Source organism: Ruditapes philippinarum, unplaced genomic scaffold (assembly GCF_026571515.1).
Source record: "Ruditapes philippinarum isolate M1 unplaced genomic scaffold, ASM2657151v2 ctg26_1_1_1_1, whole genome shotgun sequence".
Taxonomy (NCBI): domain Eukaryota; kingdom Metazoa; phylum Mollusca; class Bivalvia; order Venerida; family Veneridae; genus Ruditapes; species Ruditapes philippinarum.
Genome location: NW_026865626.1, coordinates 37,039 through 56,296, shown reverse-complemented (window position 1 = coordinate 56,296; position 19,258 = coordinate 37,039). Strand labels below are relative to the sequence as shown.

The 19,258-nt window shown below is 31.4% G+C and overlaps 1 protein-coding gene across 1 annotated transcript in view; it reads left to right on the top strand.

Moving 5' to 3' along the window:
* Nucleotides 1–4,364: 4,364 nt before the first annotated feature.
* The window catches only part of LOC132729806 (hyaluronan mediated motility receptor-like), a gene marked incomplete at its 3' end in the record, with an annotated part of 43,575 nt that continues 28,681 nt past the window's right edge, over nt 4,365–19,258 (top strand). Inside the window, 2 exon segments of the mRNA XM_060715629.1 lie at nt 4,365–4,415; nt 4,923–4,990. Of these exon segments, the coding sequence (XP_060571612.1) occupies nt 4,365–4,415; nt 4,923–4,990 (119 nt within the window).

The following is a 19,258-nucleotide window of genomic DNA, read 5'->3' as shown; positions in this document are numbered from 1 at the left end:
ACTGCTACGGCATTACAAGGCAGTATTTTGGTTTTGATAAAATTGTCATCAATTTTTCTCATAAATAAAGCTGTAAATTCCATATGTTATTTTATTTTTGTGAAAAAGTAAGTTATCAAATCTGTAGATAATTTGCTGCAATATTCCGTCATATGTTAAAAGATGAAGCACCAAAGACTTGAAGAAAAAATTAATTGAAATAAACAGATTCAATGTCTCTTTACCTTAAAATATCCTTCTTACAATCTTTTATTATTTTGAATTTACTAGTACAAAAGAGCAAAATATATAAACAATAACTTATTGCTTCTATACTAAAAACATCCTATTTCAAGTGATCTTGTTAGCACCATAAAAATTGTCATTTACTTTGGTATAAGTTAAAATGAGGTGTAAAGGTGTGAAAAGCAACAAAAGACTGTTGTGTTTTGACTGAAAGATAATGCATTGTGTTACTGAACAAGATATGGCATATAACCGCCTCCGTGGTCGAGGGGTTAGAGTCGATGACTTCTAATCCAGTTACCTCTCTGGCGTGGGTATCTCCCCTAGTTTAGCGCGAAGGAAGGCAGTCTAGTACTGGTGTTACTCTCCAGGAACGATGGTTAGGAAACTACCCGCCTATATATGACTGAAATACTGTTGGGTTAAGGCGTAAAATGAAACAAACAAATAAACAAACAAAAGATATGGCATGAATATATGTTGTAAATGTTTTTGTAAAAAGTATGTTAAATCATTAAAGCTGTAAAAAGGTAATGTTAACTTTAACGTAAATAAATATTTTATTTCTTTGCTGAACAATGTTTTCAATTATTTTGTTTGACACTGGTGTATTTATCAAAACCTTGATGAATATATAAAAGTAATGGTAATGATACTTAAGTACTTCCACTAAAAGTACTGGTACTGAAGTACCAAGCTAAAAGCTAGTACTGGTAATGGTACTGCATAATTTGGCAAGTACTGGTACTGGTACCACACCCTTAGTACTGATGCACTTCTGGTACAGTGGCCCTAGATGCAATATTTACATGAGTGGTACAGGTAAGAGTGAAAATACAACAGCTGGTGTGTGTGTGTGTGCAGAATGTGCCTTTCTCATGCATGTAAGACAAACTATTTTTGTACTTTTTTCTTTATTCTTTATTACCTCCATCATAGGAGAGCAGCATGCATAATACATAACATTTACAGAAGAACATCAAGTACAATTACACTTTTTGCATGTCTCAATCTTATTGAATGAAAACAACTTGGCTAAAATTGTCAGAGCCGAGAAGCAGTATAGTCTTGCCGCCGGGAAGTTTTTACTGTATATCCAAAATTTACACTGACCACCAATGTTGAAAATATTTGAGATGTGTTCCAATGACAGTTTTTGACACAAGTTTTCATACCGCAGATTAATTTCAAGTTGAAATAAATTACACTGTAGAATACTCTTCCATGCTCCTTTGCTTGGAAATCGTGATGTTTCTAATAAGATATTCATATAACTAGTTAAATTATATTTAGCTTAAAGTTTATATATATCTGGTAAAAACCCTAGACACTGCCTTTCTATACAATTTACATACCGAACTAACCGATGGACAAAAATTTGTTTTGCTAAGTAATGATTTGGAAGCCGACAGAGTTGTCCAAGAAATCGCAACTTGTTATAGTCTATCGTTGTAATAATAGGGTTTACTCCTAATGCAAAAAAAGCAATATCATTATTTACAAACAATGGTAACTTTTGCATGAATTTGACGCAAAAACGGTGGGCTCTCTCTAAAATTAGTATGTTTGAGTGTGTCATATAGTTCCACAATTCACATCCATACAAAGCCTTAGGTAGTACGACTGAGTTATATATCTTTAAATATGTTGAAGGATTGAGATCATTGCCAGAGTCAACATCACTATTTGCTATACTCAAAAGGATTCCTCGCAATTTACAGCTTGCATTGTAAATATTATCGTTGATCAGTGAGTACTTGTTTAAAGTTATTCCAAGATGTACATACTCGATACCCTCGCATATTGTTTTTGTACCTATTGTCCACTTCCTGTGACAAATTGCTTTCTCGTATTCAATCTTTGGCTCATTGTAGACAACCACAGAACATTTAGAAGGATTGTACTCAAAACGCCATAATGTTGAGCAGCGATAGCAAATACTGATCATTAGATCTAAACCATGTTTTGAAAGAGAAACTAGGACCATGTCGTCTGCAACTGTAGGGCTACTTATGTTCATGTTATACATACAAAAACCTAGGTTTGATTGTTCAAGTTTTAATATAAGACCGTTGATGTAAAGAAGATAGAGCAACGGCGAACTTTTCCCGCCCTGTCTGGTTCCCTGCTTCACCTCAAACCAGTCTGACATGTATGATTTGTTACGCACACAGCTTTTCATGTTAGAGTAAAGATTAATAAAGCATCGCAAAGTGATGGGGTCAATATCACACTCATTTAACTTATATAGCAAGCCATCATGCCACACTCTATCAAATGCCTGTCGACAGTCAAGGAAGCATACATATACTTTGCTATTATTTTCTTTTGCATACAAAACTGCTTCTCGAAGGCAAAATGACGTCATTATGCACCCAAGATTTTGTTGAAATCCACCTTGTTGTTTGCTGAGTTTAGAAAGTATTTTAGGTTTTGAACGAAGAAGTAGTATGTTCTCAAACAGTTTCAGTATTGTAGACGTAAGCGTTATTGCTCTATAATTATTTGGGTCAGTTTTGTTCTTTTTTGCACCTTTGTGCAATGTAATGATAACACCCTTATTCATGTTAGCTGGGATATGACCGGCTTTTAACATTGCTGTAAATAGCCTTGATAATGCCCATAAGATATTGTCACCACCGTGAATAATATGTTCATAGTATATGCCATCATGACCGCACATTTTACCGCGTTTACAAGTTTTATGGTTGTAAAGTGTTTAAGGTACAAAAGACTGACCTTTGCCATGTAATGTCAAGTGATACCTAACATAACATTAAAACATGACGTTACATTGTCATGATCAGTATTTTATATGAAAATGTTCTTGAATTTAGTTAGGTATAAAAATGATTTTCCATTTTTTTACTTACTTATTGTAATGAAACGTTATTTTCTAATAATAAATGTTTCAAATTTTTTGTGATATATTTTTCTCATTCGCATTTGAGTAGAGGTCAGCCACAGATACATACATTGTAATATTTCCGATATATTTCGATTGTTCATTGCGAAACATATAACAAATATACTTATTAGGCCATGCTAAAATAAATTGGACTTTTATTCACTAGTAAATGGTTTGACCAATATGTGCGCTCATCATTTTACTTTATATGATTTAGTAATGCGAATGAATATAATATATCATAATCAGTAAAATTCTTGTCAATTCTTCGATATTTTACTCCCTGCATAGACATGTATCCCTATAAGATTAAGAACTGCTACACTGAATACCAATGCTCCTCGAAAAAGTATAAAGTATAAAGTATCTTTATCTATCCTAGCAAGGTCTAAAAACACATTATACTGACATGAGAATAATACCCATTTGTATTTACAACCTAAACATCTCGAAATAAGCGAGTCTGTGTGAGCGCCTAATGTGGAAAATTCTAATTATTGCGCTCGGCACATCATCTTATAATGGGGTCACTTGTGCTAAGTTATTTCAAAAATAAAAATCAGCAGTTTAAATGTTATGGACCGGACACGAAATATAGACTTTCTAACATTTGACCTTTAAGTGTGACATTGACCTTGACGGTAGCAACCAAATTATTGTGCGCTTCACATTGTCCCATGTTGGTGATTACTTGTGCCAAGTTATTTTAAATTTTTTGCAGCGGTTAAAATGTTATGGAGCGGACACGAAATGAAGATTTTTTAACATTTAACCTCTTATTGTAACCTTGACCTTGGCGGAAGCAACCTTATTATTATGCTCTACACATCGTCTCGTGATAGTGATTACTTGTAAAAATATTTCAGCGGTTTAAAGCCTGCAACATTTTCGATTTTGACGTGTTGGACTTTCTTTAGGGATTCTGTTTTTCTCTATTTTAAAAGTTATGGAGCAGTCACGAAATCCCCTTACCGCTATGCGGAAGGGGATAAATAAAAATGCGGCAAAAGTATGGCAATTATATAATCAGATAATCCGTGTCATTTAATGTTGTAAATTGTTCTTAAGATTATTCTTTGGGTTATTATTTATTAGTTATTGTTTACTATTCTGGTTACGAATATGTGTTTATTCATTAAAACATGAACATATTAAAGTCAAGCTTTCATCTCAGGTGAATGAAATAATATTCAATTTCGATTCTTTACAAAATGTCAAAAAGAAAACAGTGATGGCATTAAGAAACTTTATCGAAATAAATGTTTCACATCAGATAGAAGAGGTACGTGTTTCGTTTTTCACATAGCATTGTTGAAAAATCTTTTATTTACGGTATTTGTGCATACATTCATTTGTTGTTATCCGTAAGTACTAATATAGATATTTATACATATTAACCGAATGATAAGATTTTCAAAATTGGGTTTAAATTCTGACTACCCGTAGAGTGCTATAAATTTTACGCCAAAAGTACAATTCGTGCGGCATTGACATCGAAGCTTTAAAAAACAAATGTTAATATTATATAACTCTAATTGCTTATATCAAAGGTACGGCATTTTAGATATCAAAACTTTTTGATTGTAATTGGACGCAGTATCATACACAACTTTAAACGTTTTGTTTAAATTGGCTTGCACAACATTTACTGGATAAACATTCAAAGGTTGAACTGCAATTAAACGCTTATCTTTCTCTTCAACCGATTGCATTTAACGTGTGGTTTTAGAATAAAAAATGAAAGCTATATGTAACTGCGAGAGATTAACTTGAACCATTGTTATTTCAGGATGATGCAAATGCCATAGCCGCTGAAAATAAAATTGATGTAATGAAAGAAGAAATGATGTTCAATGTGTAAACGTATGTTGGTCAATGTGTAGACACGAGTCGCCAGTACATATTGAGTTCTCTGATATACAAGGAGATGAAAAATTCGATTCAAATGTTTTCAAGCCATACACAAAATCAGGAAAACGTCTGCACTACTTGGTATGGCCGGCTGTCTGCCACCACAAAGACGGGCCAACGCTTTGCAAAGGTGTTGCACAGGGACATTGATAGCTTTTTCAAAAAGTAAACAGACAAAATAGTACTATATTCAAGTATGATTGTGTGTAAATGTTATGCATATCAGTGTTAATCAATTATCATTTCAATGCTTTTTCTATGAATACCTATGCTATCTATTCTTCAAATATAATTGCATTCATATTATCACTTCATATGAACTAATTTGCTTTTTTATTATTTTTCCTTTTTCCTGTTCAGTATTGATTATATATCAATATATAATAATTATGATTAATGCACTCTTTACTTCTTACATTCCATCATATTTTACTTCCTACATTCCACGATATTTTTACTTCCTACATTCTATCATATTTTTACTTCCTATATCATTTCAAATCTAAGTACTCTGTAGTCTTTAAAACTGTATAACGAATGTATATATATTTAACATCCAAAGAAAAATAAAGTATATTCCGGTAAAATTATGACTGAACACATCTCTCACACTCATAATTAACTTTTAAATATTCACTGATGTACAATAATATTTTAGTTCAAATAAATGCCCGCAGTAAGACATTTTTGGTTTCTACAACCATAATAATTATAATATAAATAATCTACTGTTTATTGTTATAATATGTAAATTTCCTTCGGTGGGCTTTTACTTTATATTAGCATTAATGTGGTCTTCAATATCTAGCATTAATTACTATTTGTTTATATGCGTAGGTTGGACCAAAACCGGTATAGATCATTTCTGTGTATTCTTCTATTCTGTTCGTAAGTATGACGGAAAGGGCGGAGAAGACACGATTGCTAATTAAGAATAGTGAAATGAGCAGCAAAATTTCTGTACACGGGTCATTCAGGTCTTATAATACTGCACGTTTGTAACGTCGCTTTTCATTGGATAATCGTGACGTTTATATAGTTTTATATACACGGCTTCTGTCGATTCATGAAGAAATCTAACATTTTTTCTCTAAAAAATGATGCTTGCTGTATTATAAATTCGTTATAAAGATTGTTGACAGGTTATATGACCGTATATAAACGGCTGTTTGCAATATAACCCTCGCCTAACGGCTCGGGTTATATTTACAAATAGCCGTTTATATAGGGCCATATAACCTGTCAACGATCTTTATAACTAATAATATATAAGTGTTTGGTGATATTAAAGCTATAGGTGTTTGTTTTACTAGTTTATGGAACATGTAATAGAAAGAGCACCGAAACACGAGGCTATCTGATTTGTACGAGGGGGCGTAGCCCCCGAGTATAAATCAGATTGCCGAGTGTTTTGGTGTTCTTTCTCTTTTGTATCATAGTCAAACATGACAGCACGTTCCCTGTTGTCATAATATGAAACCCCAGAAAAAATTAACCAATGAACGAGCATTTGAATATGATAGTTCTGCCCCTTTCCCTTTCTCTGCCGTCACAATATGTAAACCCCGACAAAAATGAACCAATCCACGGGCATTATCTGGAGTGCGGGTAACTGATACCCGCACTCCAGTTACCGCACTGTGCATGTATATGTATACGATTTAACTCTGACACTTTTTCAACAGAAAGGTACCCAAACTATGATACAATATATAGTAAAACGCTACTCAGAAAACATTTATCAATTTATACAGTTTAAAGGATTAAAAAAAACAGATCAAAACACTGTTCGCATTGTTATTTTCCGAGTTTTCTTTTTACCGATTTGTTCACCTCGATGTTGATTTTCCGTTTAAGAAAAGTCGTATTTTGAAGCAGAGCATATGTGTACCAATTTTTTATTTGTTTGGGTCGTCAGACCAAACAAATAATGGTAGCGAAATTTCAGACCCTGATGCTGTTAATTGACAATGCCGAAAGTAGACCGCTTTTCTGAAGCGATTACTTCCCTTTATATGTACACTAACGCCGAAAAATCCAGGGGAGATCACTGCGTAAAGATTATCAAATGACAGGCGCATTAATTTTCAAGCAAAATATTTTCCGAATGGTCGAAGATTTCTAATATTGTTTTATTCTTTATATATACACATGCTTAAAGTAAGCTCCGTGAATATTTACATCTGTGTTAAACAACAGGTTTCGAAAGAATTAGGGTTACAAACCCTAATTTAGAATAATTTTGTTTTGTTCAGGTCGATTTCATATAACTTCCCCGTGGCCGAGGGGTTTGCACGCTCGCTTAAGAAGCGAGAGGTCTTGGGTTCAAATCCAAGTTAAGGCAACTCATTTTTTTTTAATTGTTTAAGTCAAATAAACATTGAATTGAATAACAGTGTGGCAATTAGTCTTATAGCATATTTACTAAATTAAAACACTTGAAAGCATTGGTGGCACTATACAAAAACATATTAGTTTATAAACTAACAGCCTTCACCTTTCTGACATTCTGAGTCCCAAACAAATTCAGCGCCTTCTGTGCTTTGATTGTAGACTGATTAACCAGTGATTTAGGCTTTAAGTGAGATTCTCACCTTCAATTTGATACACAAAAAAATTGATGCTGCCAGCAATCATTCTCAACACTGTGGATAGGTCTGATAAATCTGCGAGAAAAAATCACCAAAAAGATCTACAAAAATGTAATAAACCAAGGACTTAGTTAAAAGCTGCCATCCAAAATTAAATGTGATGTTCTGGCGAAGGAATTAGTAGGCTATGTTCCTTTTTAAAGGAAAGTTTTTCAAAAGGTTTAAACTTTACCTATTCAGACTTTATCCCTTCACAAATCAAGAGTAATTGCTACTCAAATAGACAAAATAAGTAGGTTGCTAGTAATATAATAGGTCAAAAAAGACTTCATTTGTATAGCTTGGCCAACCAATTTTGTTTACTTTCCATCGGACTTTATTCCTTAAGAAATAAAATGAAATTCCGTATTATCCATGATCTATCATTTCCAGAAGAAAATTACTCTTCAGTCCACTATGGATCTATTGAAAATACAATTTCCTTTGTAAGGCAGTTTGGACACAAATGCTCTTATGAGATTAGACATTGAAGATGGATTTAGTACCATGTCAATTCACCACTCCGATTTACATTTTTAGGATTCCTGGGGGAGAAAGATTTTTTTATATTTGCTTCCAAAATGAGCTTGCACTTTAATTTTTTTGAGAACATAAGCTGAATGTGCCCATAACAAAAACAGTATTGGAATGCTTACAATCTTTATAGGCTCACTTAGTTTTGCACGTCTAGTTGATTCACCGAGACGTGTTTCTTTTCAAAATGTTCTTTGAACGTCGCCTTTGCCTTTTTGATATTTGTTTTCATTTTTATAGACCTAACATGTATTGTTCATCTTTAGATTTGATTTTTAAGCCAGAGCTGATTAAAAACCATGGCAATGTTTTAATGATAATTTGAAAGAAAAGTCAATCTTCCTACTTCATTGCTGGCCATCTTCAGAAAATCTAAAGATATATACAGGTGTCGTATTATTTCATGCAAATAAGTATTCTAATCAGAATGGTTTTTCTAAACACATCACCAAAAACTGTTATATAGCAATGTAAGATCTTTACCCGATTGTGACATAATCCTCACATGTTCTTTGTCAAGTGGATCCGAATCAACTATAATTTTATTATTCTGAAGGTTATAACGGTGACTGATAGATAGCTGATTCTAAAAATGTTGGGGATAAAATATTAATCAGTCAAACATAAAAAGACTCCCTTACACTTTTGATAAACTGAATGTTACAGGTAACTTGCCCGATTACATTTTCATGTTTTAAAAATAACATTTAGCGTCCTTAGACCGATGAATTGTTATCTAAGTAAATGCTTTAAAACTTCCTCTTTCGATTTTGACATTTTTTCTATTCATAAGTTTACGTGGCTAGAAACAATTGAGATTGAGTTATAGGTGATAATTTATTAGACACAAATACAGGTAAGTCGCTGTTTAGCAATTATACTTTATCAATTTTATTTTACTTTCGTTGTTGAATAGCATACAGTTATGTGCAAAACACTATTCATAAAATTTAATGGCATGTACGTGATATTATATTATTCATATAAAGCTATTTTTAGTTTTATAACTGAATTATTTCATACTTAACGTATTTTACATTTGCTAAATAAATCATAAAATATTAATATGTTTTTTTACATGTATATTTGAATTACGTTACTAATGTCTTCCTACCCTTAGTATTAACATTGATAAGACTAGGTGGGTTTATCTAGCACAAATTTATTTAAAACGATATATCCGTCTGCGTACGAAAGCTAAATAGTATCAAATGAAATAAAATATTATATTGGTAAGACGCAATAACTCGAAACAAAAGGCGTAATAACACAAAAAGGGCGTAATAACGTGAATAAAGATGTAGTAACACAAAAACACATCATGAGGGAAGACAAAGGCCTTGTTACGAAAAAAAGGCATATTAGTGCGAAATTAATAGCATAGTACAGCATAGTTATTACGCGAAATAGAAAGCGTAATAACTTGAAGAAAAGCCTTTTTACGCTTATCAAAATTCGATATTACGCGAATCAAAGGGAGTAATAACGCAGCTAAATGCTTAGTAACTCGAAATAAAAGGTTGTGGTAACGCAGATTGTTAAAAATGCTAATAAAGGCATTATAATGCGAACCAAAAGGCGTTATAACACGAACCAAAAGGCATAATAATGCGAACCAAAAGGCGTTATAACGCCAATTTAATACCATATGATTTCTTGTCAGTGGCCTAGTAATATAGAAAGGGGGACAAATGTTGATCTATATTATTTGCTTTAAATTCTCTTCGAATACGACCTTATGTCACAGTCTATTGTCTTAATAAGACATGCTTTTGACAAATTAGAGTTTAACACACTCCAACCTATAATTCCCCAAGTCACCTTATACTGATTGGCATTCAATAGTGTATAACATGTGTAACCCCGTTTTTTCTTCCAATACTATCTTGCAACTTTAACATTGTAACAGCTTCTTGGATAACGCGTCACTGCATCTGTGAAAGTTTAAACCAATATTTGATACATTTTATGAAGTAAATTGAGCATAACGGAAGACGGCAACATTCACCTAATGTCATACTATTATTCACGTAAAAAGTATCTGCACTTTTTCTATTTCGGATGAATACGAATGACCCCAATTTCTGCTCGTATGTCAATATCGGAACTAATTACGCCTCTTGATTCGCGTTATAACGCCTTTATTTGCGTTACTCTTATTTGATACTTATAGGCCATAGAGATATGTGAATATTTTAATTAACGAATCAAATATGTACTTTCAAAATTATAAGCAATAAACACATTTTGATAAAAAAAAATCTACTCAACAAAAAGTTTGTTTGAGCTTGTTTTATTACATTTGTGATATTAATGTTAAGATATCAAAAGAAGTCTTAACATCGCACGATGAATAATTATAGTTGTTTTGTGTTGTATAATTGTCTCTTGTTACCTTAACTAAAAACAGTTTGTTTTCAAAGCACTTTGCATAATTTAAGCAAAGTCTTTAATTAGACTACCATTCGTATCAAGAAATACTATTATTAGAATGAGTAAGTCAGCTTTACTTGTTTATCATATTTTATAAACATTGTAGACGATAAATATATATAATGATTCGATGCATAGTTCAAGAGAGATCAGTGAACCAATTGTATGTTGCAACTACTGTAAAGCAGGAACATAAAAAAGCATTAACAGGGCAATATCTTTGCCAAAATAGATCAAGCGGAAAAACCCGCAAATTTATGCCAATATTTAAGGCTTTTTGATCTTTTCCTATAGATTTCATTAAAATTTTGGAAATTTTAAGGGGATAGTCAAGAAAAATTTTAAAAGAAAAAAAAAATAATCAAAGGGTCAAACTTCTGAAAAATTTAATTCAGAAAAACCAGATAAATTTTGATGTATTTCAATTTAAATTTGGGGGTTTGGGTTTATTCTTTTAAAGGTTTGGGTAAAAATTTTCACCGGTAGTTTTTTTTGGAGTACTTTAAGATAAGTGCTTTTGTTTAGCGGGCCAAACGCACACACAAATAAATTATATTTTTTTTTAAAAACTTCAAAAAGGAAAACCTTTTAAAATTTTATGCGAAAGAAACTTGACCAAACCCAACCCCGTTTAAATTTTTTTTTAAAACCCCGGAGGGTTGTTAAAGGAGTAGTTCCCCCAATTTTTATTTACACTTTTTATTAAGGGGGGGGTCAAAAATTCGGGGCAAAAATCATGTATGTAAAGGGCGCAAAGAAATTTGGAATAACCCAATAAACCCTATAAATTTTCTTTTCAAAATTTCCCCGTTTAGTGGTTTTGGGGGGAAAAACCCCCCACAAAAAACTTTTAAAAAAATATTAAAGGGTAAAAATTCTTTACAAAAAGTTTTTTCAACCTTTAAAAAGGGCCAACCAATCAAATTTATAACTTTTATATTTTAGTTTTTTCGGTTTTCTTTTAAGTTTGCCCAACCCACCAAAAACCCCCCCATTTCTTTTATAAGGGCCATAATTTGGGCCCCAATTATTTAAGCCAACCGGGAAAAACATTTTTTTTAAAATTTTTTTTTGCGCAAGTAATTGACCATAAGTTTCATTGAAATTTGCATTAGGGGGCAAAAAAGATTGCCCCCCTTTCCAAAACAAAATTTTAAGAAAAAAAGATATTAAAGGTTCCTTTTACTTCTACCAAAAAATCTTTTAACCGGGGAAAATGCGAACAAAAATATGTAAAACCCTAGACTTGGAACCTATAAAATTCCGCAAATTGTGGCTGAAATTTAAAACCAATACACCAGGCGACACAAAAATGAAAAAAAAATTATATTTTAGTTGATGGACCCCCCCCCGGGATCAATAAGTCTTATTCAAAAAATTCAGCTTTTTAGGGGATTTAAGGGCACAACTTTATTTCAAAGCGGGAAATTTTTTAAAAAACCTCTGAACAAATGCATCGGGGGAAATCAATTCCTTGAATTTGTGGGTCAAAAAAGGTTAATCCGTAGGAAATTTAAATTTTTAATCTTTGGTTTGAAATTTTGAAAAAAATTGTTACTTGTTGTTTTACCAAATTTGGTTTTAATGTAACGAAAAAACAGGGATAAAAAATTTTTTTTATGTATGTATACATTGAAAAATTTGGTGGGGGAACAAATATTTTCAAAAAATAAATATAAGAACTTTTAATTTTAAAAAAAATTTCTAATTTTGGGTTTTAAAGGAATTTAAATTAAAATACATGAAATTTAGTGATTTTTTACAGGGACTTGGGCAAACGGGCGTTTACTTTTTTTTGTTTATGTTTAAATGCGCGATGTACATGTTACCTTGAAAAAAAATACGACAAAAACTTTAAATTAGGGAAAAATGCTTTTGGGATTTTTTTGCTTTAAGCAAGATTTAATTGAAAATTTAAAATAAAAAATATAAATTATTATTTTATTAAAAATTGTATATTTTTATGTGTGTGCGTGTGTGCGTGCCGTTTTGCACTTTGTGGTTGAAATTTTTATGTATGTGAAATGTATGTTTTATGTATTTGTTTTTAGGGAAATTTATTATATTTATTTATGTTTATACTCAACAGGGGGGGTGTTCTGTCCCATTTTTCATTTTTGAAATTTAAACAATATTGTTGTTATAAATTTGTGTATGTCCAATTTTAAATTTTTGAAAATTGGTTTTCAAAAGGGATTGCTATAAATTTTTAAACCTTCCCTTTTTTTAAATATAATTTTTAATCCAATTAAAAAAGCAAATATATTTTAACAATTATAAATTTTTAAAGTTTTTTATGATTTTTGTTTATTTCCAATAACTCCCCAATCCCTTTATGTTTCCTTTTTTAGCATTGTTCTCTTTTCCCCCCCTTAAATTCTTTCCCCCTTACCCCCAGGAACACAACTTTAAAAACGAGTATTTTTTAAAAAATTGCTGGATTTTGTTTTTGAAATATACCGTATTTTCTTTTTTTCTTTGTTGGTGGCTTTTAAAAATTTCTATTTCTTTATTAGAAATTTTTAGAACAAAATAAAGGGGGCCAGCAAAAACCCAACAAAGATTTGGTTTCGATTGGGCTTTATGTTTAGATTTCTCCTCTTACAGCAGTTTTTTTTTCACATTCATTTCCCTTTCAGCTATTTTTTCCCTTTTAAAGCAAAAGATTTTTGCATTTTTGTGATCATAAAATAATTTTTAAAAAATTTATATCTGTTCCCCTCTTTTTTCTCGCAAACTTTCCCCCTAGTATAAAAACAAAAAAATTTAAACTTTGTTTTTCTTTTTCAATATTTTTCTTTTTTCAATCTTTTTGTTTTTTCTTTCCTTTCAAACCTGGAATTTTTTTTTAACTATAATTTTTCGGGTGGGGTAAATGTTCAAAAAAACCCCAAAAGGTTTTGACTTTAAATTTCCCCAAATTAAAAGACTTTTCGCCCGACGACACAAATTTTTTTTAAAAATTGTGGTCAAAGAACCCCCGTGATATGACTGTTTTCAACTTTTCAAAATTTCAATTTGATAAGATAACTTCTTGGGCCGAACAATGGTTGGTAAAATTTAATCCCATTAAAACAGAAATCACTTTAATAAAAACACGAAAAAACAAAACCAAAAATGTAATCCTCTCCTATCTTTATGCATTGCACACAAAATAAAAGAAGTATCGTCTTTCATAAACCACTTGGGGAAATTTACTTTATCGCTCGTGATTTAAAAGATGGTTCCACTTGCATATTGGGAATTTACTCAAAATAAAAGCTTGGAAAAAGAATAAAATGTTTATTGAAAAAACAATAAAAATTCCAACTTGATAGGAAATCATTAGAAATAAATTTATTCAATCTTTCATAAACCCCGATATTAGGAATATGGAGATGTGCTTTTTTGATTAAATTGTACGCAAAAAGTGATAAAAAGGCCGTCGGCGCAAATTCAACAAAGAAGCCGCTAAAATAATTCAGGAACAACACTTCAAAAGAACAATTTTCTGAAATAAACTCAAAAAAAAAATAAATTTAAAATTGGCGGGGAAAAACCCCAAAGAAAAAAAGAAGACAAAAACTTTAAACTTATTCTTTTTTTTTCTAAAATTTAAAAAAAAAACCAACCCCCTTACCCCACTTTTATTTTATTTTTTTTTAAAATTTTGCCCCCCCCGTCGTTTGGAAAGGGGGGAGGCACCGTTACCCCCCTTCAGGAACAAAGGACGAACAAAAAAACAAAAAAACGGTTTACAAAAAACAATCAACCTTTGAAGGGAATTTAAACTCCCCCCTTTTCAAAACACAAATGTTTTTACCCCTTTAACTTTTCTTTTTAAGCGATTTTTAATATGATTTTCCCAAAAAAGTACCTGCCCATTTTTTTTTGGGGTTTTTGAGCTTTAAATTTACAAAATTTTTTCCCTCACAAAGGATCCCCCGGGGGTTCTTAACTGCAGCTCTCTTTTCGGGCCCGATTTATTTTGATAAAAAACATTACCGAACTCTCCTTTGTGTGAATTGTGGTGCGAGGAGAAAAAAGAAAAATGCTTTATCATACTTTCTTGAATGCCCTAAAACTATACAAACCTACGACGTGAATTAATAAGTACTATATCTCAATTTTGTAATCCTTTTTCCATCAATGTCATTCTTACTGGGTTCCACTACTTTACCTTATGATTCTAATGTATCAATCTTTTAAATCATTTCAAAAATATATCCGAGATTACAAAAACGTTTTTAGCGTACTTTAAAACCAGAGATGTCTTAACATATTTGACATTTACTAGATTATGCATCTTATTTCCTCGTTATTGTTCCATCATTGTTCATCCATTTCTTCCTTCCTTTTTCTAATATCTTTTTTTCTTTAAATATTCAGTGTATACCTATTGTGCGTATCTGCTAATATACAGCTGTAAGCATTAAAATAAGATATTATTTTCTTTTTCATACTAAATTCAAAAACAAAAAAATACTAAGATAGGTGTTGCTTTTTAAAAACTTTTTTTAAATTTCCCTTTTATTCTTAAATTTTTTTTTTTTCTTCCCCTTTTTTATTTTTGCTCTACTTATTTTTACATTGCTAAGACTAAACTTTTAAATTTTTTATGGGGAAGTCTATTGAATACTTAAAACTAACCGTTGTGATTGAAATTGCCAAATGAACTTTGTTATTGTAAATTTTTAATAACTGGGAGGGGACATTTAAAAGCTTTATAGTTTTCTCCCCAACCCAAAAAATTTGTACGTAAATATTTTTTAAAACCTTTTTAAAAAATTTTTTGTTGAAAAAAATATTTTTAAAACCCAAGCGTTTTTACTTTGCTAAATGGTGGAGGGCGAAATTCAAATTTCGTCATGGCGAATCTTTTTGTAATGAAATTTTGTCTTTTCAATGTGTTTTTATAAATTAAATTTTTAAAAATTTACAAAAAAAGAAAAATTTAAAAGTATGTTTTACCCAACCCCAAATGAAATTACATTTTTAAAACATTGAAGGGAAAAATTTCTTTTCCCCCCATTGTAACTATATCGGAAGGGTTTTAAGGGGGGGCCTTTTGGGGGTTTTTCTATGAATAGAACGCCCCGGGGGGTTCTTCCGGAAAGGGGCAGGGAAAGGGAAGGGGGGAAAATCTAGGGGGAAAGGGTTGGGGTTGCATATTTTTTTTTTGGCCCTTCCCTTTAAGGAGGGGAATGGTGGCCAAATGATTTTTAAAAACCCGGAAAAATTGCAAAAAAAATAAGGGGAATGTTTTATTGGGGGTTTTTCCTTTTTAAAAAAAAAAATTTCCCCTTTATAATAAAAATTAAAATTTAAAACGAAATTTATTTTTTAAATGATCTTGATTGTCAACTGAATGCAAATTGGTTTGAAGTGATCTGTTCCAGGTCCATTAAGATCTGTTGGAGGCCTGTGTTGATATGTTTATTAACTAATTTATCGCACTTTACAGCAAAACGTATGCAGGATGTTTCTGGGAAAGAGCAACTTGTATTACTCAATAACATTTCAAAGAATATTATGTTTATAGCTGTCCGGTTCACAAAAGCTTATGTTTTATAAACAGTTTAATAAACTAACCTGGAAAAGGTCTGATCCATCGGTAGCAATGAAAACAACTAAAATACATGAAGATTACATACCCGGTTTGGAAGATTTCATTTGGGATAATGGAAGACTAACCTATGTAGAAACAAATGAGTAAAGTAAAAAGAATAATATGATATTATATGTTACATAATTATGATTAAATTCCAGTATGTTTTAGTTTAAAGATATATATATTTAGATACAGGAAGATTTGAAACAACATATATGGTACAAAAAACATGAGGATTTTTTAAAAAAAGAAAAGGAACACCAGCACCAAGGATACCATAAAAATTAATTCTCTAATTTTTATTGTTGTCCCTTGTGTCGGTGACATGACATATCATAGAGTGTCTTTATAAATACTTTAAATTAAATATTATCACAGTTACTTAGATTGGAGTTATTTTAACATAGACTAGAATTATAATGTATCACATTATCAAGCTAACACAGAATAAATAAACTATGAAGCAAATGATACAATCAATAAGCAATGGACATTTTGTATTTTACCTTAAAATAAACTTCGAGAAAACAAAATCATTATTCCGTAATAAAGTTCACTATATCGCAGTCACAAACCATTACAGACCTATGGCTAAAACATTTGGCAAAATGCCGAAACGTAACTTAAAAAAACGAAAGAATGAGAATTTAAAAAAATGGGTATCACTTAGACCAAAAAAATGCATCAATATATATCAATTGTTTTAAATGATTAACGGAATGAGTTAAAACCACTCCTGTACCTGAAACTATCTGATGTAAATTTAAAAAAAAACCTTCTTAAAATGTATTGAAAAATTACAGGTACTTCTTAACAAATACCTTGAAATAATGTAACCTGTCAATGCTAGATGATTCAGCTCGCAAACTGTTTATCAACGAACAACCAACAAAGCAGAAAGACTTGGAACAAACCTTTGACCTTTGGGATTGCAAATGCACCCTTGTTACTTAACCTGGTCCTGTAAAAATGAACAGTGTCCTGTCGGCTGAAGTATTCGTCCCGGACCATTTTTACTTTAAGAACATCAGGAAGTATGGTCTGGTCTACACATTTATTTATTGGTAACCTGCTGTGTGAGCGAAAGGGATTTGGATCAATATGTGAATTGGCATAAAAATCAAGTACAAACCTAATCAGCTTAATCTGACTTACTTGAATTTTATTTTAAAGGAACAAGGTCAGGCCGGATACCATATAAAGTATAATAAACATCAGCAATCAATATGATATTGGATTAAAGACATGGCTTGATGTTTCTTAGTATGTTGAGTAAGGTAATCCTTTCTGCGATATAAATATTAAAACGTGCATTAGCTTTCTGAAACACAGACCTATTCATTACATTAAAGTTTAATGATTGATCAATGGCTGCTCCAAGATATATCAACGATGAAATGGTTCAATAGCTACATCATTACTTTTAATATTAAGGAATGAGTTAGACCTAAGTCTATGTTAAGACCAAATAAGATTGACGCTGTCTTGCCTAAATGTAGTAATTATCCTCTCATTATCCACCAGCCACTGGCTTACAAGATGCAAATCATCTTCCAACATCAGCCTAACAGTTACCTGAAACCAGAATTCCTGAGTCATCTGCGTATAATAATTATAATCTTTTTTTACTACATCTGAAATATCAATAACATATATAAAAAGAGGATCAATGATTGACTCTTGTGGAACAACAAATGTTATCCGAGTAGCAGATGTATGTGTTCATGAAACATCATAAAGTTGCTTTCAATCAGAAAAATATGATCGAAACCATCTCAATTTATCATCACCACTACCAGTCGCACGTATTTTCATAAGACATAACATATTTTATATTCAACATAAAATTGTTTTCATACAAATAATAGTCAAACAGCTCAAATGTAATGAAGTGAGAAGTGTTATAAGGTAGTATTTCCTACATAAAGTAATTTAATAGAGAACTTTTGTAGAAAAGCATTACACGGTTATTAACATTTTAAACTGATTTTGTGAATAACACAAATATGAATCAATTAATTTAAGCTGACAAAATATTACATAAATATACTTACACATGTCAAAATAATGAAAGATAAGTTACCGTTGCAGTATCTGATGGACAAATTGGGAGCAATTAATATTAATGGGATTTACAATGTAGGTTTTCAATATTTTTACTATCATAATATCCAAACACTTCAGACAAATTCTACCATTATATCAGTTTTCATTATCTAAAATCTTTAAATGGTTAGTTAAATACAGCAGAGAAGACAATTAATGTTGAGCAAGATATTTTGTGTCAGTTGTACAGAAATATACGCCAAAATATTTAGGCTTTTAACGTTTGGCCGTAAAATGTAACTTAAACGTGAAATGTCTGCCTAATTCAAATATCATTTTCTTAGTCTAAGTTGTGTGAAGGTTATATTCCATGTTGGTCAATACGTACTTAAATCATTTAACATTGACTGTAATGCATAAGGTGTATTGGCAAATGAGTAGAGAATATTGAATGAGTGTAGATTTGATACAAAATTTGTATCTTAGTTTGGGAGTTAAATCGTACACATATACATGCACAGTGCGTTAACTGGATTGCAGGTATAAGTTACCCGCACTCCAGAGCATGCTCATTGATAGGCTCATTTTGACTGGGCTTGACTGAAAGCAACAGAAATATCATATTCAGATGCTCGTTCATTTGTTCCTTTTTCTGGGGTTTCATATTGTGACAACAAGGAACGTGTTTTTATGTTTGACTATGATACAAAAGAGGAAGAACATCAAAGCACTCGGAAATCTGATTAATACTCGGGGGCTACGCCCTCTTGTACAAATCCGATAGCCTAGTGTTTCTATGCTCTTTCTATTCTTTATTGGACAAGTTGAATTAAATCATATCATGCGAGCCTCTAATATCTCTAATATGACAGAATATTACATCCGTGTAGATTAAAACAAACTTATTGAACTCCTTAATAGAAATACTTTGCTCGCCAGAGGCTCGTTTAAAACGACTTTATTCAAGTCTTTCAAAAACTC